This window comes from Trichogramma pretiosum, unplaced genomic scaffold (genome assembly GCF_000599845.2).
Source record: "Trichogramma pretiosum strain Unisexual culture from Peru unplaced genomic scaffold, Tpre_2.0 scaffold20, whole genome shotgun sequence".
NCBI classification, from domain to species: Eukaryota; Metazoa; Arthropoda; class Insecta; order Hymenoptera; family Trichogrammatidae; genus Trichogramma; species Trichogramma pretiosum.
In genome coordinates this window covers 1,208,771-1,233,792 of record NW_019641696.1, presented here as the reverse complement: position 1 = coordinate 1,233,792, position 25,022 = coordinate 1,208,771, and the positions used below count along the sequence as shown (strand labels likewise).

The window sequence follows — 25,022 nt, the reverse complement described above, 5'->3', positions numbered from 1 at the left end:
CTAAATGATTTGTAACAAATCTCACATTCGAAGGGTTTGATACTATCATGTACTGAATTAATATGAATTTTAAGATCTTCTTTTCGTCCAAATTTTTTGTGACAAATTTTACATTCGAAGGGTTTACTGAGAAAATGTACAACATTTATGTGAGTTTTGAGATTACCCTTTTGTCCAAATGTTTTGTGACAAATTTCACACTCAAAAGGTTTGCTCCGATAATGTGTTATATCTATATGTCTTTTTAGACTTGCTTGTCGTGTATATGTTTTGCGACATATTTTGCACTTGTGTGATAATTTGGTTAGAATATTTTTTCTAAATATTTCTACCGTTTTATGTTTATCAATTTTCAATTGAGGTTTTACTTGAATTTTACATTTATTATGATAATCGAAGTCTTTTTTTATCAAAATTATGAGACTTTTTTCATCCAAATAAATAATCTGATTTTGGTTTTCTACTTTCACAATAGTTGTATAATCCTTATACTCCGTTTTGCAAACGTTTGTCGATAATAACTTCAGTTCAGGTTTAACATATTTACACTCGATATCTACGAATATTTCTGTACCTAATTTATCCTGTAGCTTCATAACTCGATTCACTTGATTTTCCTAAAATTAAAATTGTGCATTAGTTTTTGATGATGGAAAATGAAAACGTAATTTGAATCAATAAACTCACTGGTTTGTTGTTAAACATGGACGTTTCAACATTTTCGACTTTGACAGAGTCCACAGGATCGAAATTATGATCGTCGCCTGCATTTGGCCAGATATCCTGTGGCTCCTTTTTTACCCTACAGAGCAATCAAATTTAATGACGCAATCACTTCAAAGAATATCATGGTATATACAAAAAATCTCTTACCTTACTATATCCTTTTTACTTTCCATCACTCGCTAAATATAATACGTGATTAATGTGAATTTTCACGATTTGCACCGAGAAAATATTTGAGGTTAAACGCCTCGAGTAGGCAACACTGTACCTCGAATTCACCTATACACTTTTACGGATATAATTTGTAAACACTTACTCACTGAGAAATTCCTCGCCAGCGACTTACACACTACTCGCAGAATAGCGAGCTGTACCTGCGATTGTGATAGCTGCTTGACAGTATTTTCCCCTTCCACCGTCGACTGACCGTATACAGTTAGTAAATATAGTACAGACACTCGCATGTCATTGAAACATCAACGAAATTGTAATGAAAATGTCATTCATCAAGGCGCACAACTTGCGATTTTAAATTCCTGATAACGTTTCACGAGTAAGGTTTGTGCGCGTGCAACGCGCTGACAGGTGCTTTTGAAAAAATATAAATTCTGGTACATCGATTTTTACATATACTTTAAAAAATAATCATCTTATATTCCAATAATAATCAAACTCACACATACGAGTAGCAGATATTAAAACCCGTTGTGCTCATGGATGCGCGTACGGCTGTGCTGCAGTCCGCGTGGCGCCATTTAGTTACAGGCACGAGCTTACATCGCACGAAGCGAATATATGTGGGCATGCGGGCAACGGATGCGCGCGCAATGCGTATCAGTGCAGAATTGTGAGCTTTTTACCGGCTGCCTTCTCTCTCCAGTGTAGTAACTCTGCAAATCCCGGCCCTGTCACTACATTAAAAATCTCTTTTTCTCTCAAAATTTTACCGCTCTCATTCTCTTTCGCTCTCCTCTTTTACGACTATCTCGCTCGTTCTCTCTTTCCCATAAACTCGCGCACACTCAGACTCACACAACTGAACGCTCACTCTATTAATTCAATCCAGTACCCTGACAATATTATCTCGTTAAAACATACAGAGAGCAGCAGAAGCTAGAGCTACGTGAACAGTTCTCTCTCTCTCTCTCTTACTGGTGACATATCGGGACAGTGCATCGTGCGGCGTTGTGTTGTATTATATACACGGTGGAAACTTTGCTTTCATCCCCGAGGGTGACATATCACGTGGTCTCTCTCTCTCTCTCGCTAGTTGTTGCTGCTGCTGGGCGCATGTGTACTTGTATCTCCGCGCGCTAAACACGCCGACTGCTACTGCGCTGCCGCCGCTGTTCATTGAGTTGTTCGCGTACAATAATCTTGCGTATTTAGCTTACCCGAGAGCTTGCATCGAGCTTGTCTCTACGCAGACTCGCAGCATCATTTTGAATTGTCAACTATATAGTACAACGAGGGAGGAAAAGCTCATTCAGATATTCGGTGAGTTATGTGTGTGTGTGTGTATTTGGACTAGAAATTTTGTACTTACGACAAGTTGGAATCCGATGTAGAAACAAAGGACTTTGTGATCAAGAATGCAATTGATTTTGTGAACTTACATTTTTGTTAATTAAAATCCAGTAATTTCTTAGAAACTTATTTTTTCGAATTGATATCGACGATGTTCTAGATCGAAGATAAACTTGTGTCAATTTTCGACAGACAAAATATTTTTTTAGAAAAATAGACCGATTGTTAAGTTTGGCTTTATGAAGCATATTTTATAATTCAAGCAGAATTATAAAATTGAAACTGTTCTATATTCGTGAATATTCTTATAAAAACAAATCTTTTTGCAAATGTTCCATTAACATCAATACCAACATTTTTTTATCTTTTTCGCACGCAATTAATATCTCTTTCGCTAATCATAGCTGCAAAATTTTTGAAATATTTACCTTTTTTCTAACTCTTCCATTTAACTTGGGCAAACAGATAACTGCAGGTGAAATCTCGACCGAGATCTTAATAACCAATTAAAAGTCTCAATTAGCCAACGTTTCTCTAGATACGACGAGCCGTGTATTTAACAAACGATTCGTTTCTCGTTTAAATAGCTTCTAATCTCAATTATGAGCTTTTCGTCGCCTTCGCACGCGCGCCTTACCTTATACCTCTTCTCTCGGTGTCTTGAAGCAACAGCAGCAGCAGCTTCGTCATTATATAGCTTATAAACGAGCTCTCTCTCTCTCTCTCTCTCTCTCTCTCTCTCTCTCTCTCTCTCTCTCTCTCTCGTGTTATATATACAGAGTGAGAGAGAGGCAAAGCTTGCAGCACACACACACCTCAAACGGTATACGCGTCTCGTCTATTCACATCGAAGAACAAGACGACGACGTCGTCGTGGCTTGTGCCAACTAGAGAGCTAATTATTTACCTGCAAAATTTGACAGGTCATTTTCTTATGTGCGTATTAATCGGCTTCGGGATTTTAGGTATTAAAGAAGAGAGAGAATAAAGAGCGAGGAGAGGGTATATAGCCAGGTCGAGTATTTCTAGTGTCGGTACTTGCTTGCTCTGCCATGTGTTGGAGTGTATATACCTCGTTGGCGCGCAGTAGTCTCTGCCTCTGCTATTATTGTAATTATAACCAGCGATCAGAACTCGAGGAGGGTCTCTCTCTTTCTCTCTCTCTAGAAAATGACAATAAGAAAAGCTCGAACGCGGCGTCGTATTCTATTATAGAAATCCAAAGCCGGGCCGAAATAGATACTCGCGCGACTCGACTCGGCTGCAGGCACGACACTTGTACAACAGCTCTTATAAGAGAGAGATCGCCTATTTTATACGATTTATAACACAATGCCTGCGACGAATTCTCGATGCTTTTCTTATCGCTGCTTTCGATTCGATCTATTGTGAAAAACGCGGAGAGAAACCACCTCTGAAATTGCTTTAAACTATTATATACAAAATTGACTCACTCAGCGGTGTGCTAATAATTTTGCGTACATACTTTTTATCTTCGCTAGCGCAGCAGACAATGTAAATGAACAATTGCTCTCTTCTCTTGTCTCTGGTCCACAAGCTGGCGTTTTTTATTCCTTTTTCAAAGGTACACTTCGTCGTCGTACATCGTCGAGTCTTTGCGCGCAACGATAATGACACATCCCCGTGCAGCAGCAGCAGCAGCAGCAGCAGCAGCAGTAGTAGTAGTTGATAGTACCGGTGCTCGGGCGCGCGTGCGACAACGTGCACATTGTCTGCGGAGAAACTTTACTCTCGCGCGCTGCGTGACGCGTCGTTGTTGTGTCGGTCCTATTATGCTGCCCTGTACGTATATCTGTATGAGGCGAACTTCGCGTATGAAAAGGAAACGTCAAGCGCGTCATATCCCTTTGCGTGCGAAAATATTACCGCTGTATGTATGGGTTCGTGTATACGTGTAAGTGTCATCTCTCGATGTAGCTATATGCAACGTAAACACACGAATGGTGATACAATGTTGTCAATGCTGCTTAGGTGCAGCGTAAACTCCGCGCGGAGTTTCCAACCGACAGCGCGGTAGTGTGCTCCTATTCAAAATCTAGCCGAGGTATTATTATGTTACTACTTGCGGAGGAGACGTGCCTTTTACAGGGCTGCCGTCATCGCGATGTCTAGCGTCTGATTGATTTTCCACAGCATCGAGATGTAAAATTGTTGCGCTTTTCACTTTCGATAACGTATACATGAATTATATTTCCTTTCGACGAATAAGACGCGCGAATCCTCATCAAGTTCATTGCAAAAAGAAGTCACGTTTTGTTGTTGTTTTCATTTTTCAACTCGTGCATACTTCTCCTTTTTCGCTGCGCAGACAAACGCGCGAGAGGCGCTTTTTCCAGCTTTCGAAGCATCAACGGCAGTATAGCAGCAGCCTAGCAGCGCATCCACACACAGCTTCTGACGATTTTCCAGCCAGTGCCCGCGCACAAAAAAGTAAAAGTCTTCTTCTCTCCCTCGTCGCCGAAAGAGAGGGATGATTTTTTTTCTGTGCGCGCTTTCAAGCGCGACCCCCCGCTCTCGTATACGTGTGCCGTGTGTGCGCGCACACACACGCGCGCGCACGAGCGCTCGACGTTTTCTAAGACACTTATCCACGCGCGCGCACACGAGGATAGACGCAGTGAGTTTGTAAAAAAAAAAAAAAAGGAAAGAAAGAAAAAAGGAATGGGATTTCGAGATGTCGCGTGCGCGCGCGCTCCTCTGGCGTATGTACTAAGTGGTATTGTCTGGATTTATCGCGCTCAGGTTGATGATGATTTTTTCTTTTGCACGCGCAGACGAGGACGCCGTATAATTGCCCAGATGCGATGTAAGAGTTGCTGCTGCTGCTGCTGTGCTTTGTTTCTTGTTTCGAGCCACGGTGCGGCGTCGGAGACACGAAGAGTCGCGCTAAGAGATTTACTTACGTGAGATAATGAAAAGTGAGAAGGAGTAAATGTTTTGCACTTAGCGTATACAATCGTGAAAGTAACTAATTTTTCAAGCGAAAATTTCATTTTATTCAATCAGAAATACATTTTTATGTAAAAGCCTGCAACATTAGTTTCGTCTTGACAAATAAACGATCTTTCGGTTTCAAACTTTTTGATAATAATAATGGAAATAATAAGTCATCACATTTTTCATTTATGATCGGTCAAACGGATTTTTACCGCACTAAAATTATGCATACTTGATTGACAGACAGTCCATGGAATTTCACAGAATTCGACAGAGTCCAAGATTCGTTTCAATTTTAAAAATTAAACTAAATTCGATTTTTTTCCAAATTTCTTTTCGCGCTTTTCGCATGGGTAATATTTACAATCTTCGTGTATTGTTATTTGGTGCAAAAGCAAATTAACTTTCTGTTCAAACTTTTCCTCGCACTGGTCGCAAGTATAAACTTTAAAACCTTTATATACTATTATTTCATGTGCAAGCGGTTCCGATTGATTCTCAGATTCATTTTTGCTCTTTTCTTTATCATTTTCGTGTACTAACTTTTTGTGGGAAAGAAAATTACACTTCAGTGCGAACTTCCTCTCGTACTGGTCGTATTCGTACCTTTTGCGATCCTCGTGAACTTTTGTTTGGTGTTCAAGCAATTCGTATGGAGTTTCGGATTCATTTTTGCACTTTTCACGTGTATATCCACGATCCTTGCGACTTTCCTGAACTACCTTTTGGTGGTCGAGTGAATGTGATTTCAACCCAAATTTCTGCCCGATCTCTTCGCATAAGTAATCTTTTTGACCTACATGGACTGTTTTTTTGTGCCTGTTCAAAGTGTAATTTTTATCCCCGAATTTCTTCTCACATTTGTTGCATGCGAAATTTCTGTGACCTTCGTGAACTATCTTTTGGTGTCTAATCAAATCTGATTTTTGATCGAATTTTTTCTCACAATTTTCACGTGGGTAATTTTTGCGACCTTCATGGACTCTTTTTTGATGTCTTGTTAAATTGCTTTGATCCACGAATTTCTTTTCCCAAATGTCGCATGCTAAATCTTTCCGACCTTCATGAACAATCCTTTGGTGATTAAACAAGTGAGATTTTCGTAAATTTCTTTTCGCCCTTATTGCATACGAAATCTCTGTGACCTTCATGTACTGTACTTTGATATTTTGTCAAATTTTTTTGCTCCCCAAACTTTTTCTTGCACTTGTCACATGCGTAGTCTTTGCGACCCTCGTGTACTGTCTTGTGGTGTTTTTTTAAATGGCTTGAACGCCTAAATTTCTTTTCACAATGCGTAAACTTTTGGTTCGTCGTGAATTGTGTCTCGATGTGTTATCATGCTTGATTCCAGTGTAAAAGCCTGCTGACCATTATCACTGACGTGTTGTTTGACGTCAAAAGACACAATGTTGCGTTTACTTGAGTTATCTATTGATATAACTTCCTCAGATTTCCTTTTACTATTATCCATTTTGGCGTTAAAATTAGATGGTTTTTTCTATTTAGTGTTACGAAAATGAGGTGAGTAGATCTTATCTTCTGGTATTATGGCTTGTTTCATCGAGGAAAACAACATTCAAACTAATTCGTTTTCACTATAAACATGATCAGCATTCGAGGAACGACGTCAAATTCGTTTATGTCTTTATTGTCGATATTTTTCCTAGTAGTCCATACAAATGAATATTTCACATTGATAGCCATTTATTAGGTGCCTGAAAATTGTTCAAATTTTTCAAATTTTTTGAATATATTCTTTGTTTTAAAATGAAAAACATATGAATTTAAATTATCTTTGCTATTGTAATAAAGTTCATTTTTCCCCATGAAAGATGTGTACACTCGCGTGTCTCTCACAAAAATGTGTATACATTATTAAGGCAAGTTGAACTGTGTGACGGAAAGGGAACAAAACACCGGGTGGAAATTCCGCTTTTGCATTCATCCTCGAATGTAGTATAACAGACATTATATAGGAAAGTATATGTAACATTTTATCTCGCGTCGGTTGATTTTTTTTTGCTCTCTCCGTCAAAAAGCGCGGCGCACGTCACGCAGAATCAGCGTATTCTCTCTCAATTATATTTATAACCAGCTGTGTAATACTGAATGAGCCAGTTGTATTCGAAATGTTCTAAGCTGTGACACATACTGCAGCAGCAGCAGCAGCAACAGCAGCAGCAGTGAAGCGGCGGGCAATCATACGCTGCTGGTGCACATTCGAGTTCACACTCGCTCTCGGCGCGTTCGGAACTTCCAACGCTAAAACGAGGGTCATTATATGCTGCTATTTAACGCCCGAAATATTTCCAATGAAAAGATGCTGCTGCTGCTGCTTCTCGGTGCTTCGCGATGAGCTGCAATTATACGTGTCGCATTTTTGACTCTCTATAGTTGAGTCCCTGCATATAAAGTCCAAAAAAAAGAAGAAGAAAGAAGAGAGATGAGTAGAAAGGAACGTCAAGTGTAAAAATTCGAAGTAGGTCATAGCCAGAGCAGCATAGATACGCAGATAGAAGATGCGCCGAAGAATGAAAAGTATTTGAAAGCCTAAAGACCTATGTGCGTTCTAACGTGTATTAGTGTTGAAAAGAGGCAAAATTATTCCAGTCACTAATTCGTGTTTTTGGAGGTGAAAAAAGAGTTTCAGATTGTCTCTGAGCAAAAATGGGGTATGATTAGTTTCTTATCACGTTGTCATTTAACTCGCCGTCTCGGCGTTTACGTGTCAACTTCATGCATGAACGCGACTTATTTGGCGTCGCTCAATTCGTAAAACAATCCGTTACAGGAACTATCGCAACAGAAAATATGGTGCTATTATACTATTGTTTTCACTTTTCCACTTGCAGATTTACTCACAAAGGTACTCGTCATCTAGCGGTGGAGATTTTTTTTCATTTTCATTTAACTCACTCAAATTGTTCGTAGCAATTTTCAGTTAAAATATTCAAATTGGATTATAGTTTTATATCTTTTTAATTCCATTTTTACATTAGAAAATATATGTGATTACATTTTTTTTGCATTTTCGTGTATATGTAGAACAAAAAAAATCAGTACTCATACCTTGATTTTTATAACGAACATTTCATTGTACATGTACCGTAAAAAAATGATACAGTATTGGTTACTCAAATTTGAATGTCTAATTTTACGTTAAAAATCTGCATAAAACTCACAGTTCTTTTTCTTCAACGGTGTAAAATTATTATCAGTCCACTCGCACGTCTGCCACGAACGATAATTAAAGGATTAAATTTCTATAGCCTCGGCGTTATGATTAAGGGTCGTGCGCGGGTATACTGCTTAAAAGACGGCATTCATATCCGTTGCATTTGAATGCGCCCAAGAGAAACGTCATTATTATATTATATAATTGAAGATTATCTTTTGTGCAGCGAGGCTTTCACTTTGTACAAAGACAATGGCGCGCTCTCTCTCTCTCTCTTTCTCTCTCTCAACGTCGAGATAGGTTGACCCGTTGTGAGCGAGCGAGCGAGCGAAGCACGCGCAGCTTTGAAGTTGGCAAATGAAGTTTTCGTTTTCAATCGGCAGCGCTTAAACGCGCGTATAGTATATACATCCCAATTCGCAACATCGGATACAGCACACGGCGGCATTATAATACCTCGATATTTTACGCGAGAGAGACTACTACTGCTATACCATTATACTCGCGCGCGTGCGCGTTAATCTCTATCGCGAGGCGAAATTGAATATTAATGGCTAAAGCCGCACGAGAGAGCTACTACCCGCACGAATTTACGCGCGCGCTCGAGTTAAGACTCGTGATTAAGCGCGCGTCACACAGCAGCCGCACCAAGAGACGGACTCTTACGTGCAATAGTGGTGTTAGTAGTAGTATGGTACGTGCGTAGTTTCGAGTTTAAGCGCGAGAGCATCATCGATCTTGCGCATCGTACGTGGCTGCGGTTCTCTCTCTCTCTCTCTCTCTCTCTCTCTCTCTCTCTCTACTATATACACAAGCAGCAGCAGCAGCAGCCCCGCACGACGCGCGTATCATTAAAACGATTGTTTGTCGTTTTCCCGAATTTCAAGTGGTAGACGTGTACAGCGACGTTGAATGCATCGAGAGGATCAGGGCTCGAAAGGGAGCTTAAAGTCGAAACGAAAATTTTGCATTTTGGAAAAAGGATTTTGTTACTCCTTTATTTTATTTTTTACCGAAATGCAGTTGTTTTCTGTGTGTATTAAATTTTTTCCTCTCTTTCATTTCAGCCGGCAAATAATATATTGTTTCGGGAGCCACTTGTAATATTGTAGTATTCGTTCTCAACGCGGGTTGGGTACAAACACCCACGCGCGCAATATATGTCGTGCCGCTGCTGCTGCCGCTACCACTTGCAACCCGAGCGTATGCCATCTCTGATGCAGAGTGGTTTAATCGTATTTACCAGCAAATTGAGCAATAAACGTACGTACGCGTATATATGCCGCACACACACAGGCGTACGTTCACATATGTATATATCGTCGTCGTCGTCGTCGCGCATATTAACGCTCGTGCGCACATATGAAGCTGACCTCGGCGGGTTTCCATACCGCCCGAAATGAGGCTTTGGGTAGAGACACACGCATGTGCATATAATACGTAGGATACGCGCTGCATACACACGCGCGTTTATATATGTTAATGATCGTTTCAGGGCTGAATTCCCGCTCGCTGCTGCTTGTGAGCTTTTGTATATTGACAATTTTTTTTTTATCTTCTCGTTGTACTACGCATTCTTGAAGATATTCATTGTTGCACACAGCCCCTCGAGCGTCGAAGTGCGCGTCTCGAGCTTTTACAATGTTAACAGAGAGTTCACTTTGCCTTCCAAATCGATCTCTTTCAAGTTGATTATCGAGTAAAGGATCTATTCATTTGTTTCTCTCATCCTACGCGCCTTCTTTTGACTTTTCTAATCAACATTTAATTTTTTTGACAAGTAATCTAATTTGTCCGGTAATGAGGATTAAATGTGCATGAAATAAAATAGACTAGCACTGCTGTAAATTTCTTTGTCTAATGAGCTTAAGTTCAGGATTTCTCGTAAATTAAATGCGCACCGATAAAGTTGATATCGAGACGTACTTTTTTTCTACTGCAATAAATGCAGAGAAAATTTTTTTAAGCTCATTACCGCACAACTGACTCTCTTTTCATTTCTACTGTCTTTGAAACAATATAGAGTCCGCAGCAAAGTCTCGTCATTGGAAATAAAATAACTTTCCACACACACACACACACACACACACACACACACACACACACACACACACACACACACACACACACACACACACACACACACACACACACACACACACACACACACACACACACACACACACACACACACACACACACACACACACACACACACACACACACACACACACACACACACACACACACACACACACACACACACACACACACACACACACACACACACACACACACACACACACACACACACACACACACACACACACACACACACACACACACACACACACACACACACACACACACACACACACACACACACACACACACACACACACACACACACACAAATGTGGATCATTATGTATATAATCTACTTTTTGACGTTTACAACGTGTGCGGACATCTCGCTTTCTTGCGCTTCAAACGGTATTTTAATCTTCTCTTGGGGTTCTGCTATTCATGCAAATTGACATATCTACAACCACGACGACGCTGGGCATTAAGGCAAAGAGCCGCCGATGTCCTGTGTTACACAATGTATATCTTGGCTTTGTCCCTAGTGAATTTAATTATCCGCATATCCTATATATTAAATTACGTCGTCGTTATACACGCTTAAAAGCCTTATATTATTATACATATATCTACTTGAAATAAATTACATAAAATTGCGTAAAATAATAGGCGAAATTTTCGCTCTCTCTCTCTCGACACCGAGGAATTTTCATTACCATCGAAAGAAATCACCCGGTGGACATCGCGTCTATTCATGCGCTGCTGCTGGTCGTTGTTCGCCGCCGCCGACTACTATACTATACCTTATACTCGTGGAGAGATGGGATGTAAACCTTAAAGGGATTTGGTCTGGTTTAAGATGGCGCGTAGGCGTGTGTGAGTATGCTGTTTTCCGAGTGTGTGCGTGTGTATGTGTGAAGCAAATGTACGACTTCATCCAATAACGCGAAGCCCCCCAGTCGCGTGTAAGTGCATGCCTATTCTTTTTTTTTTTACTTGCATCAACAGCAGCGTTATGGAAAATCAATACGATTTTTTGTCTCGAGCATTATTGAAATACCTCTACGAATCTTAATGTCCAAACGCATACTCGAAGGCTCATCTTCAACAGGTACATCATAATTGCGACCGCAACAATAACGAGACTTTAAAAGCTCTCGCGTCCATGAGCTTTCGAGCGGCCAACTACGTAACGTAATATACCCTCGACCCGAAGAGTGAATATTGGGATCATAATCTTGCTTGCTTTCATTGTGTGCGTTATGTCGGCCACACGACGTATGTATACGCGCGCGAGAATAAAGCGCGAAAAGTTTTTCGACACTATATACGCGCGAATTGAAAGTTTATGTATATGCGCGCGTGAACCCAGAGCAGAAATGGGTAAAAGTTTGATTTAGAGTACTCGCGGCGGCGCGCGGCTCTGACGTTATTTTTTTTTATTTGCCATACACATATACTTCCCTCGACGTTCATTTCGTACATTTAATTGAAAATAATGGTTTTAATTTCTTTTCTCCAACAAGCTGCATTTGTATAATAACGTTAAATTTCCGAGTTATTTTGCTTAATAATAGGACCTCTATGTAGTTAACTTATTTTGTGCAGCAGCAAAAAAAAAAAAGAACCTAGAAAGTTTGGGGGGGAAATGAAAATCCTTTATGCGGAATGTTCTTTCGCCTCTATATTCCGAGAAAATAAAATATTAATTTTAATGAAAAACCAAAAATTGTTCTGCTTTCAGGAACCGCCCAAGTTCGTACCGAGCTGCTTGAGAAAATTCTGCGAGAGGTGAGTCAATAACAATTCATACATCAACAAATCGCGCGTAGCCCTTTACAAGAAGAAAAAACTTGATGTGTGTTATATTTATGAGCTTTCCGATTGGCGGCCCCACCGACTTCTTTATTTTCTATGTCAATTTTCTATTCCGACCTGGGCTACATACATACGCACACACGCGCGCATACGTGCTCCCCATTCACTTTACTCCAAACATGAATATCTAGTAGTAGTATATTCGCGAATTCGAACACACTACTCGTGTGCACTGCAAGCACATACCCCCGTGTGTGTGATCAGCAGCAGCAACTCGACCTCGATTCGTTTTCTTATGTAATCCGAGCTCTCTCTCTCTCTCTCTCTTTATTTTCGCGAAGAGAGCAGGGAACAGCAGCAGCGGCACACGAGAAAGCGAGTTATGTGTCTTTACTTTGCCATGCGATGCGAAAACTTCGTGTCTTCAATATTCACGAGTAGGTGCGTGGGTAGATGGGTAGGTATACCTGTGTGTACAGATGCAGATGCATCGGATTTGACAAACCAACTACTCTCGAGCTTTTTTTTTTTTTGTTTATTCTTTTTTATGTATTGACGTGTGGACGCGCGCGAGCTTTCGCATTTTTTTTCATACAGCGAATATTTTCCAAAGTTTATTTCAACGCAAAATGTCTCGTACTTTTCCTTTCCCTTTTTTCTTCAAGAATGTTGGAAAAAAAACGAACAAAGAATGTACCTTGGTTGTAGAGAGCGCAGCATGCCAACTATAGAGTCATCGAGTAATTAGCTTTGAAAGCTCAAAACGGAAAAATCCGTCGAAAACTCCGCGCTTTCGACACCAAGGGTTTTTCTTGACAAGAAAAAGTTAGTTAGTTACACTAATGTAACAAAAAAAAAAGTATAAACAAAAAAAAAACAACGAGCCAATGCGCAATTCGCACTGTACGTACTGTTATATAGGTATATGCAACAACACACACGCGCGTCTATATACTCGAGTAGAGTATAAGAGGCTTCAGAGTCGTCGTCAAGAGAGTGACACACAGAGAGAGGCGCGCTACGCGGCGTGAGGTATTAAAACTCCCAAGCTCTCGCTCGCTCGCTAGCTCGTGCGCCACGCCGCGCCTCGAGATATTGTACACAGAAGGAGGATCTAAAGCCCAGATATGAATTGCAGATCCAGCTCTCTCTCTCTCTCTCTCGCACACTCGCACACACATACGTACACTATATATGCGCACGTACAATCATCTTTGGTGTTTGTGCTGCCGCTGCCGCTGGCTGAAAGCGAAGGAGAAGAGTATAGAGCCGCTCTAGGGGACTTCATTGTTTCTCCACGCTCGATATTCTATTCTCGAACTCTGTGTGAGTGAGCGAGTCCCGCCAGCGAGTGTGTACTTAGAGACACACAGAGGCGTTTAATTTAGTCCTCTGGCCCTTGCGTGAATGTGCATTGCCGTATGTATGTATATATACGTGCATATAAGCTACTCTCCGCATGTGTTCCCTATTTCGCGCCTTTGTGCACCCAAGTGCGTAGTATAGTATAGTACTCGCGCGTGTGTACCCAAGTGCGATTGCGAAAATCTGTACACAGGTGAATTTTCGGTACAGCATAAAAAATGTATACAATAAGAAAGGTCGAGGAGAAACGCATATGCGCGCGTGGGTCTAATCGTGTATACGCTATTTTACAAGACAAAGAAGAACAAAGACACAAGCCAATCGACGGATTTCACGCCGAACACACATAGCAGTAGAGAAAACGAATATTTGCACGTACGCGCGCAAGCTCACTCGCGAGAGCTATGGAGAAAATGGAAAATATCACTCGAGTCTCCGGAAAAAATACGCGACACGTGACACACTCTTGTTTGTTCGTGCGCGCGTGTGTACGCGTGCGTGTGTGTTTGTACCAAAGGGCTGCAATCGCAAACGTAACGTACAAAAATAAAGAAAGAGACGGAAAAATTGGCCGCTGTTTTATGCGTATACGCACTACCACCATTTCCATCGGTCAAGGAAAATCTCGTTGGCCATTGTTATAACGCTTATAACGTCGAGTTTTTTTGTACCTGCGCGTGTAAATACTCTGCAGCTCGTCGTCGATTTTTAACGCTCGATCGTGCGGGCTTGTAAACAGCAGCAGCACCACCACCACCACGTTAGCCTATGAATTAATACTTCGCAATGCACCGGTATTATATACCGCATTCGTTTCACGAAACCTAGGCTTGTTGACTGCTCGCTCATAAATCACCTCTCTCTTTCTCTCTCTCCCTCTAGCTCTGACGAGTCACCTTTACTCACGAAAATTGGCCTGCCCCCGCAGTTTACGCGACGGCAGCAGCGGCACATACATACATATATACACGGCGAAATATGCACAGGGCGAAATCCCCGAGCTTTCCGCCGGGCGTCTTCACAGCGTCAGCATATAAAATACAGGTATACACCGTTGTGGCCCAACGCACGAGCACAGTCGAAGCCTCGTAAATCATAGAGAGAGGGAGAGCAGCGGCTTTTCTTGCTGATGCATCGTGCCTAGCTAGTATGTAGCGCTGCGACCTTATCAAACTGTCCAGCGATCTCGAGCGTATGACGACGACGACGAGTTGTTGGGCTGTTGCAAGATGCAACGTACCACCGACGTATGCGCGGCCCCACCGCATAATAATATTGTAAAGGTCAGCTTATAACGGTTTAAAATGATCGACTCGTTCTCGCGCTTGCTTGCTTGCTTATGCTTGGCGCTCGTTAACTGGAGCGTGAGGGTAGCGTAGCAGCACCAGCAGCAATTAAACCTTCGAACTGACTGACTCAGTGGAAACACGCGAGATCGAACTCGCTCTCTCTCTCTCTCTCTCTCTCTCTCTCTCTCTCTCTCTCTCTCGTGAATGCAGTGGAGTATTTATTTATCTTGTTTATATGCAGCCTTTAATTTAAATTTCCGGCGCAGTGTGCTCGGTGCATTAAAGCCACTTTTTCGTCGAGATTGAGCCATAAATATCATTAATGCGCGCTTGTCTTTCAACTATGCGGTGGTGGTGAATGCGAAGCTTCGTGGCTTACCGGCGGGTCGCATTGTCCGAATAAATTATATATACACGAAATCTTGTGCAGTTCTTCACCCCGAGTTATTTTATTTCTGTTCTTTTGATGCGCGCCACTATCTATGTATATATAAACACGCAGCAGTTGGTGCTTTTCTTCTTTTCACCGGGGATGAAGAGTACAGTAGTTGCACGTTGGTGAAAACGTTTTTTGATCTTATGAGCGCGCAGTTGTGTTTGTTCTTCGATAGGGTCAAGAGTCGGTGAAAAAAAAAAGGCACGAGACAGCCGAGGTAGGAGATGGACTGTTTTTTTTTTGTTTTTCTTCTTGATCTCTTAATATCAGTGAAAACCTCGAGTCCTAGCAGCTCGCGAGCAATTAACGCAACGAGATTCTCTTCTTCTTTCTCTTTTTTTTAAATGAGGATTTTTTTTTTTGGACCACGCGCGTATTGTGTTTGTATCTTTTTTTTCTTTTTTTTATTTGCAATTACGATAAATGGTGACGCAAACTGATTTCAAATTACCAGTAAGTAATGCATCGTAAAGTTTTGCAAAGTTTTCTTCGAAAAGTCGAAAAAGAAGTATTATACCGAAAGAATTTAATCAAACAACCCTACTTTTGATGTATCTGGTTTTCTTTTTATTTCTCGAATCACAACGATGGATATACCGAAAAACTAATCGAAACTATGCCATCGCACGGCCTGACGAGCATGTGTAGAGAGAGAGAGCGACGTTATAGGCTGAAAGAAAAACGAATAAAGTCAAGTATCGTTCTATCTTTGCCTCCGAAGCTGGTTAGTCTCTTTGTACATGTAATAAGAAAAGAAAAACTCGCGGATGTCTCGGGGTATGGCGAGCGGGTTAACTGGCAAAGTTAAGTACTGCTTCACTGCGCAATAGTCCGCGTACTCTTTTCTTCTTCGTATATTTTTTTTTTTGTACAAAAGATATAATGACCGGTGGCATTTTCTGCACTTTTGCCTTCTTTTTTTTTAATTCTGTTTTTGTTTAGTCGTTCCTATTACTCGTTTAAATATACGTTAAGTTAACCAGTAGTTGGCCTTTCATGGCATTAAAGCTATTGCAAAAGCGTAATTAATTTTTATTTCAAAAATCTTTTCACAAATTTTCATCGTCTTTTCATTACCGCCAAAGGATTTATAAAACATAATCCGCTCTTTATATTCGACGCTTACACATCCACTGTAAGAACATCATTAATTAGCGTTGTGCTTGGTATTCACAAATAAAATATCTAAAAGTCTAGAAAAATTTCATCGTGTTAATTCTGGAATTAATTCTAAAATTAATTATTTTACTAATTAAAAAAGTACATCCACTGTTTAAAATAAAACAACGAATAAACTGCTTAAAAACTGTTTGCACTGAAAAAAGACTGTTTCTTTCAAAAGAGAAGATTGGAAGATGGAAAGTTTTGATTTTTTTCGTTCCACGTTCATTAGGAGAACATGATCGGAGAGAAAGTGTTCGAAATTTTGATTTGGACCGAATTTGATGGGTATAAGTGAAGACAGTAGTTGTGAGCGGAGTCTTACTCGTGATTCATCCGTCCACTTTTAAAAGAGAGAATTCCGCAGCTGCACTAATCAATCATAATGCTTATAAACTGTTTGCGATTGTCTAGATCTTCCTTTTTTTTTCATAGAATTATATTTTATCTCTCATTTTTCTGTAATAATCATTGATAGAAAAATGTTTAACATCCATTAAACATGAGATACATGACGTCATTTCTGCAATGATACATTAAAATAGAGTACTTATTATAACTGTTTAGTTTTGATCTTTGCAAGTATTAGTAAATGAAATATAATTGATGCACGAATAAACTGGCCAAGAGCATATTCTGATGTTTACGTCGTGCGTCCCTTTCACACGACCTCCGCCTGTGTTACCCAGCATGCGACGTTTTGTCGTTCGCGCTAAGTTATTCATCGCATAGTCACACTGTTTTTCACAATAGAGAGAGCACGCAGTTCTTTGTGTTCTACGCTAGTCTTTTTGTGTTTGGTTAGTTTGAGATGTGAAGTCATCGCAGAAAAATAAGTGAAAAAGATGGAGTCCAGTGGTTTATTCAACTGCGCTGTCAGGTAATCTTCATTTTTTGAGAGTGAAATATTACAATGAAATACTTGAACATGTTAAGGTTATTTTAGGGTGAAAAAGGAGCCTAGCGATGTGTCGTGCACTAAAAATAATTGGGAAATCCTTGAAAACCGCCAACTCTCTCCATTTCCACCGGAAAATTCAGTAAGTGTTTAAAATTACATGTAACTTAGATAGTAGTTGTTTTTTTTTCATGGAAATTCTCACGTAGCTTTGATTTTTCAACAGACCCATAAGATTCTAAAAGGTGATGAAAATCATAAAAATGAACTTGATAACGAAGTGGAAGTAGTTGTCGAATGTGAAGACGTCAAGCCGAACATTAATTTATTAGCTGTTACGAAAATTGACTGTGATTCACAAAGCCATTTGCAGGATGTAAATTGTTGTGATGGTAATAAATCACAAAAGATTATGAAAATAGAAACTGCTGGAGAAGTAAAGCAGGAAATTATTGATGGTGCTACAGAACAATTGAATTTGAATATCAACCGTGAAGTTGTCAAACAAAATAAAAGAATAAGAGTTACAAAAAAGGTAAACAACAAACATAACCTCAAAACACATGTCGGTAAGTCGCGAAATGGTAAAACCCACGTATGTGATTCTTGCGGAAAATCATTTTCAAGAAGTGACACTCTGAAAAGGCACTTTATTGCAACTCATCTCGGTATCAAAAAAGCAGCATGTGATATATGCGGCAACACATTTGCACGAAAAAGTAACCTCAAAATCCACATCGATACGATTCATAATGGTATGTCATACACATGTACAACATGCGGAAAGACGTGTAAACAAAAAAGTCATCTCCAAACTCACATCAAAACAGCACACAACGGTAAGAGCCATAATTGTGGTAAATGCGGAAAGAAATTCTTCTCGAGGTGTGATCGCAAAATTCACATCGATGCAGTGCACAACGATATCCATTTTGAATGTGATATTTGCAAAAAGACATTCAGATACAAGACCTCTCTCCGAACGCACATCGACTCGGTGCATAAAGAAATGATGCATGCATGTTGTAAATGTGGAAAGGCATTTGCTTGTAAGCCTTATCTCAAAAAACATATAGATGCAAAGCACAATAGCGTCACACATGCATGCGGTATATGCGGAAAGAAGTACTCAATGAAACATACTCTCAAAGTTCACATTGATAGTGTGCACTATCATGTCAGACGTACATGCGGTATATGCGGAAAAAAGTACTCAACGAAACATAGTCTCAAAGTTCACATTGATAGTGTGCACAATGATGTCAGATATAAATGCGGTACGTGCGGAAAGAAATACTCACGGAAGGATGTTCTCAAAGCTCACATCAATTCAGCGCGTCACTCGCGTACTACAACTGGATGATAGTATAATAGTTAATGTATATGTTTGGAAGACTAATTAAAAAATTTTTATTCATAATATCATGATTTCCGTCAACGCTATCTCTTTATGTAAAAACGTAGTTTGAGTTTCAAATAATAACGTAAACATCAACAGTTCATCAAGTGTTCGAAAATGTGTGTTCGAAAGTTTTATTTATTTTAATTTCATATGTTAAACACTTCAAGACAATGCCAATTTTCTAAATGTTAGTAATACCATCAACAGTTAATAATTATCAACATCCATTATGTCTATCAAGTAACAAATATTTCCAATGTAAACAGTAAAATAAAGGCATTCACGTAACTTTTTAAAAAAATATTATCTTGAATCAACCTTTTTTTTATTTTTTTACTTCGCTGAGTAGCAAGATGCTATTTCGGCGCCTCATATAATAAAAATAATAAAAATCAATCGACTCCAAAATAGCACGTGGCTGAACGCAGCACCGAAGTAAAATTGAATCCAAATTTAACTAGAATTATTCCTTTCCGTTCTTTGCTACCATAGAAATCGAACGAAGTCTAGTACATATTACTGAAAATAACTGCATCCTGTACTATTATAGGAAAATTGTACTTTCAGATGTCAACTTCCCTTTATCGGGACATCTTGTAAAACTGTTGAAATTACATTCGAGACATGCGAAACGATCGAACACCCCCGCTAGAAGGTTTTATTATAGTTATCAAAAAAAAAAAAAAACGTCACATCTCAACCGGAGATTGCTACCTCTACGACTCGTACACATCGAAACATTCTTACGCATCTGACGCTCGGCTGCGACGATCCTATCGTCGACTGCGGGCATTCGACAGACGTATGTACTCGGGCCTCGTCGCTAACTTAGTTAATCAACGAGTGGAAACCCACTATACATGTTCGCGACTGACATATTGATGAAATTTTGCCACTGGACACACAGCCAAGACTATATACTCACATCTCGCACACACGTATAAATGCGATCGATAATAGTCAACGTTATATTTGCCGCCTGTCCGTCGCACCGATTTTAATTACTCGATAATGCATGCTACGTATTACGGATAAATATTATTTCAAATCGAAGTCGAAGAGAGAGGAAAATAGCTGGATGGGAGCTGGAAAATGATGAAAAAAAAATTCTGGTTTTCCGCATAAAAGCTTTTGCGATCGTGCGCGACGACGAGGACGACAACGCTCATTATTATCTATATACGCGGGTACGTAAGGTATACCGTTTCATATCGTGTGTCGGATCGTTGCGCACGAAAAGATTCCAATCGAATGATCATCCGTCTAATTGCGTGGAAACTAATTTTTCTCTCTCGCTGCGCGCAGACCGGAACGAGATATCGATTAAAGCTCGCGCGGGACCGAAAGCTCGTAAAGCTCCTTTATTTTTCCACGATTTACGTATTGTCGCGTCGCTGAGCACCGACTTTTGCATTATTTAGATTATGCAGTGTATAAGATTGCCTGAAATAAACCTCCCGCTGAGTCTCTGTTATCCGATAAGGGGCTTCTCACTCACTACTCGATAGTAAATTGCCAATCTGAAATATGCACGAGCGATGATTATGTCCGGAAAGATGAAGAACCGCCAAGATGCCGATAGCATCTGCTCCTTGCTACTTACAAGCCCGGTATAAGGTTGAGTTTTTTTTCTCTTATCCTCGTGACATCTTATCCCGTTCGCTTACCATCCACATTTTACGTCTGATTGTTCTTTTGTGCGAAAATTGAATTCCAATCAGCAATGACGATGACGATAATGACGGTGTCTTAAATGTGCCACTATATAACCCGCTTGGTTTATGACCCGCGTGCGCTCAAGGCGACGAAGATATTTCCACCGATATTATACGACACGTTCGACGCGCGACTTTGATAACCCCATCTAAATGCTAAAAGTCGTGATACGCCGCGATTCAGGGAACATAAATAATATATAAAGCCTCTTTTTTATGGGTAAACCAAATTACTCTGCAACAGAAGAGTGAGTTGAAAGTATTTGACAAGGACATAAGAACAGGGGGGAGGAGCGAATCTTCTTCACAAAGACTTACACATCTTGTCGTCGTCGTCGCATGCTTGCTTGCGCGGACCTATATAGACACGTTGTATATAAAGTATATACGAACGAACGAACGAAGCAGCCTCGAAGCATTAAAAGTCCGTTAAAAGTCTTCTTCCTCCTCCTCCTTCTGTTCTCGCACAGCTGCCTGTCGGACAGAGAATGTTTTTAACCTATTCTATAGAGTGGAGTGAGAGCGGAAAAGAAAAAAAAAGAAGAATAGTCCCGGAAAATCGCCGACGCGCGCCATACCCACCCTCCTCTTTACGATGTTGTTGAAAAGTGCATCTTCTTTGCTGCTGCTGCTACTGCTTGCTGGCCTCCCATCTTCTCTCTCTCTCAGCAGTACCTTAACTTCGTTTCTTCCGTGAAATGTACGGCGCAGGGCACAAGTGGCCCCCAAGTAAGAGGAAGAATTAGAGGAAAAGAAGTGCCTTAATAAAATCAATGTTGACGTTGTTGTCGTCGGCGTTGCGTCGAGTACATAAGAGCTCGGACGTACGGACGGACGGACGATGCCTGTGCTCTCGCACCGTGAAAGAGAGGGATTTAGGCAAAGCATCGAATATGTGTTTTTCACTTTTCTCTCTCTCTCTCTCTCTCCCCTTCTACATATATACATAGTAAACCTTAAAAGCCTTTGGCCGCTCTTTACTCTTCGCAGTGGCAGCACCAGTGGCAGCAGCAACGCAACTAGATAATATATAGACACGAGAAATGCAGAGGGCGAGTATTTTCTTTGACGATGAGAAGTTTACTTTGAACTTGGACTGGTGAGAGAGAGAGAGAGAGAAAACGAGAGAAAGAGAAAAGCTGCAGCACTGCTCCGATCTGCCTTTTGCTTACGCGCGCGTGTGCGTAAGTGCAAATTTAAATTTTAAAACCCAGTGGTTTTCTATAGTCGTAGTAGTAGTACTAAATGTTACCTGCGTGCGCGCGCGCAAGAAAAAGGGCCATTCGCATGATAAAACGTTTCTCAGCTGCAGCGGCAGCAGTAGGCCGGCACAACTCTTCTTCTCTTATTCAGCATTTAATTAGTCCTAAGTGCTACGGCAAGCCTTGGCTTCTCTCTCTCTCTCTCTCATTTTCCTAAATGCTTTTCTCTCTCTCTTGCGCTGGACAGGTGGGTATGTACGCCCGAGTACGATGGATAATCGGCATGTATACACACGCTCGCTTCAATAAATGAACATCGACTCGTTTTTGTGCGAAGCCAGCGCGTGCCAATGCTGTAAACGATATAAATGTAAAGCTCGGCTGGACATCGACGGAGAGTATACATATATTTCGAATGTATACATCGACCAGTACGGAACAATGTGCCAACTAGCTGGAAAACGAAACACAACAAAGACCACACTGCTGCCGTTATTACCTCGGTCTCTCTCTCTCTCTCTCTCTCTCTCTCTCTCTCTCTAGCCGTGTATATGCCTCTAGGCTCGCGGTGCTGCGCGCAAGTTCCACGGATAATTATCCCCCAAAGTACTAATTGGCCGCAAACAGCAGTCGACTCGCAAGTCAAATACAATCCGGCATATTCGGTTACTCGAGAGGTCCCTCTCTATATATAACTATTCATTCCCGAAATTCTGCGTCGAACCTCGGAGCCTCGGACGCGAATTCCACTGCAGCAACAGCAGCAGCAGCTGTGTAGCTGTGGGCGCCTTGAACACAATATATTTAGCTCGATGCTGCTGCCTGTGCTGTAAGCTGACCCCCCGCGTGCGCGCAAGATCGATCCCACCCGCCGCGCGAGATGCATTATTCACTCTCTCTCTCAGCCGCCACCGCCGCGGTTTTTCCGCAACACGCGCGCGGCGGCACCGCGTGGCATATGATTGACTTTGGCTTATAAATTAATCGACGATTATACGAATGCTGGCCCCCGGAAATTCTTGACCTTTTGGCCTAGTCGTGAAACTACTCTAATTGGGTGTAAAGAATAATAAGGGCCGAGATCTCGCTGCTATAGCTACGCGGGAATTGTATTAAATGTACGAATCAGCTGAATTATTGAGGAATGTGTGCATTTGCGTTATTGTACGCGCGGCGCTTCTATCTGCTCTATTCGAGCGAACAATTTTGGACGCGTACATAATTCGGCAGCTGTGCCGGAGAGAGCCGCGAATTGTTGCCTGCACCGAAACTCGTAAACAAACACGTGTTTTCTTCTTCCTACGTATAGCCTGCAGCATTCCTGCTTAACGCCACGTTATTATCCAGATAAACGTCTATGTATATCTTCGCGCCGGGCGCAACTTCTTCCGCCGCTGCCGTCGTTGCGTTTCCTTCCCCTACTACTACTGCAAAAGCGAGCTCGCAGTCCCTTTAATAATTCAGCTCTGTAATGCACGAGAGCTCGGAGTGATATTTCACGATTGCGTCCGCGCGATTATTAGGAAAGTTTGTGTGTTTCGGGCTTTAAGGCGCACCTTTTCTATTACTCCGAGTCGCGAATGCGGTGTAAAATTTCGTGCGGAGCGTCGAGGAAATGCCCAAGATATAATACGGATGTGTATACGGTTCAAAAGCGGGAACTTCGCTTGTTATACCGCACTGTTCGAGTTTTATTTGCTGCGTTACGTCGAATTTTTTTTTTCATTCGCACGTTTCACGTTTTCATGATCCAAGCTCGAGGGACATTGAAAGTTTGATGAAATGAATAAATTAATATTATACAATCAGTGATATGAGAGCATCTTGATCATGAACATTAATTGTTTTGTCGATCGTAAAAAAAAGACATTTTGCTTTATATTCTTCATTTTCTTGAATAAAAAAAAGGATGATTTAACGCTCGATGTCACATAATGCCATGACTTTTATCAATGTTTATCTTTTGATAAAACATTTTTATAGCAATATAATAATCAACTTGATTGGAAATAATAATGGTAAATTACGTCATCACTTCCTTTCACGCTGAAAATGATATGGTGCATAGTACTAAAAAACAAATTTAACCTGCAAAATTTCATCAATATGAATAATTCTATAATATTATTGTACATAATATACACGAGCGCGGAGAACGCTCTCTTCTTTCTTATCCCATTTTGCCATTTTTCAATATTTAAAATAGAAAAATAAGATTAGTGGCGTGGCCATGATTCGAACGTATCCGAGGATAATTGGGGGATGATTATATGGAAGTATCCTGCCAAAGTAGGTATGTATGAACGAAAAAAATCCCTGCCGCCAGCAGGTTAATTGTTCATAGAGAACACAAAAAAATGTACTTTAAATGAAATTTGGGCTCAAACAGACTTTGCTCAACCATATGAAAGCAGTACACAATGTTGTACCACCAAAAAATAATATGGACTAAAATCGCATTTGCTTCTCCACGAAAAGATAGTCCTCGAAGGTCGTAAAGACTACGCGTGCGATAAATGCGAGAAGAAATTTAAACACAAATTGAGTTTGCTCTCCCATCAAAAGACAGTTCACGATGGTCAAAAGGACTACGCATGTGACACGTTTGAAAAGAAATTTGGACACAAATCGAGCTTGGTCACCCACCAAAAGACAGTCCACGCGGCACGCAAAGATTTTGCATGCGACAAATGCCAGAAGAAATTCACGCAAAAACCGAGTGTGCTCTACTACCAAAGGACAGCTCACGAAGGTCGTAGAATCCTAGGATCTCCAAAAAAATTGACAGGTAAATTGTAGAATTACTTACGTACTGCCCAGAAACAGTTTGAAAATCCAACGCAAATTGAATGCTGCTCTGCACTCTCGTATCTTGGGTGGGTATGCGTGTGTGTCACATGTATAATATATACGCGAGAGTGTCTGTGTCGACGGCGACACACTAGCTTTTGATTGATACGTGCATTGTTTAATGTCAGGCTTATTCCTCACTGCCAACTACAGAGTATCGCTTTATAGGTGAGAGAGAGAGAGAGAGAGAGAGAGAGAGAGACGCCACGAGAGTTAAACGCGCGTCGGACAGCAGCAACAGCTCCACACACCTTATACATATAATAATAGGCAGCTCTGGTGACGCCTCTCACGCGTGCGCGTTATTATTATATGCTCCCGACCTTCGTACGTCCGATGTCCTAATGTTGGGAATTATCCTTGACGCTGGATATGATGCTGTGTATTTGGATGTGCTTGTGTGCGTAATAGGTGT

At 40.9% G+C, this 25,022-nt stretch overlaps 3 protein-coding genes across 7 annotated transcripts in view; 2 read left to right on the top strand and 1 right to left on the bottom strand.

Moving 5' to 3' along the window:
- LOC106656529 (poly(rC)-binding protein 3) overlaps window positions 1-25,022 on the top strand; it is a 145,823-nt gene that overhangs the window by 48,399 nt on the left and 72,402 nt on the right. For all 5 annotated transcript variants that reach the window (XM_023462031.1, XM_023462032.1, XM_023462030.1 and 2 more), the window contains one exon: window positions 12,216-12,262. In XM_023462031.1, coding sequence (XP_023317799.1) covers window positions 12,216-12,262 — 47 coding nt within the window. The remainder of the gene's footprint in view (window positions 1-12,215; window positions 12,263-25,022) is intronic.
- Window positions 135-1,060, bottom strand: LOC106656532. The gene is made up of 4 exons (XM_014377554.2): window positions 874-1,060; window positions 688-802; window positions 251-617; window positions 135-170 (listed from the first exon to the last, which is right to left on the bottom strand). Exons 1-4 carry the CDS (start codon window positions 897-899, stop codon window positions 163-165), a joined length of 516 nt encoding a protein of 171 aa, XP_014233040.2. The 5' UTR covers window positions 900-1,060; the 3' UTR covers window positions 135-162.
- On the top strand, window positions 17,310-19,018 carry LOC111694326 (zinc finger protein OZF-like). Its single transcript, XM_023462034.1, has 3 exons — window positions 17,310-17,420; window positions 17,487-17,580; window positions 17,665-19,018. Exons 1-3 carry the CDS (start codon window positions 17,386-17,388, stop codon window positions 18,799-18,801), a joined length of 1,266 nt encoding a protein of 421 aa, XP_023317802.1. The 5' UTR covers window positions 17,310-17,385; the 3' UTR covers window positions 18,802-19,018.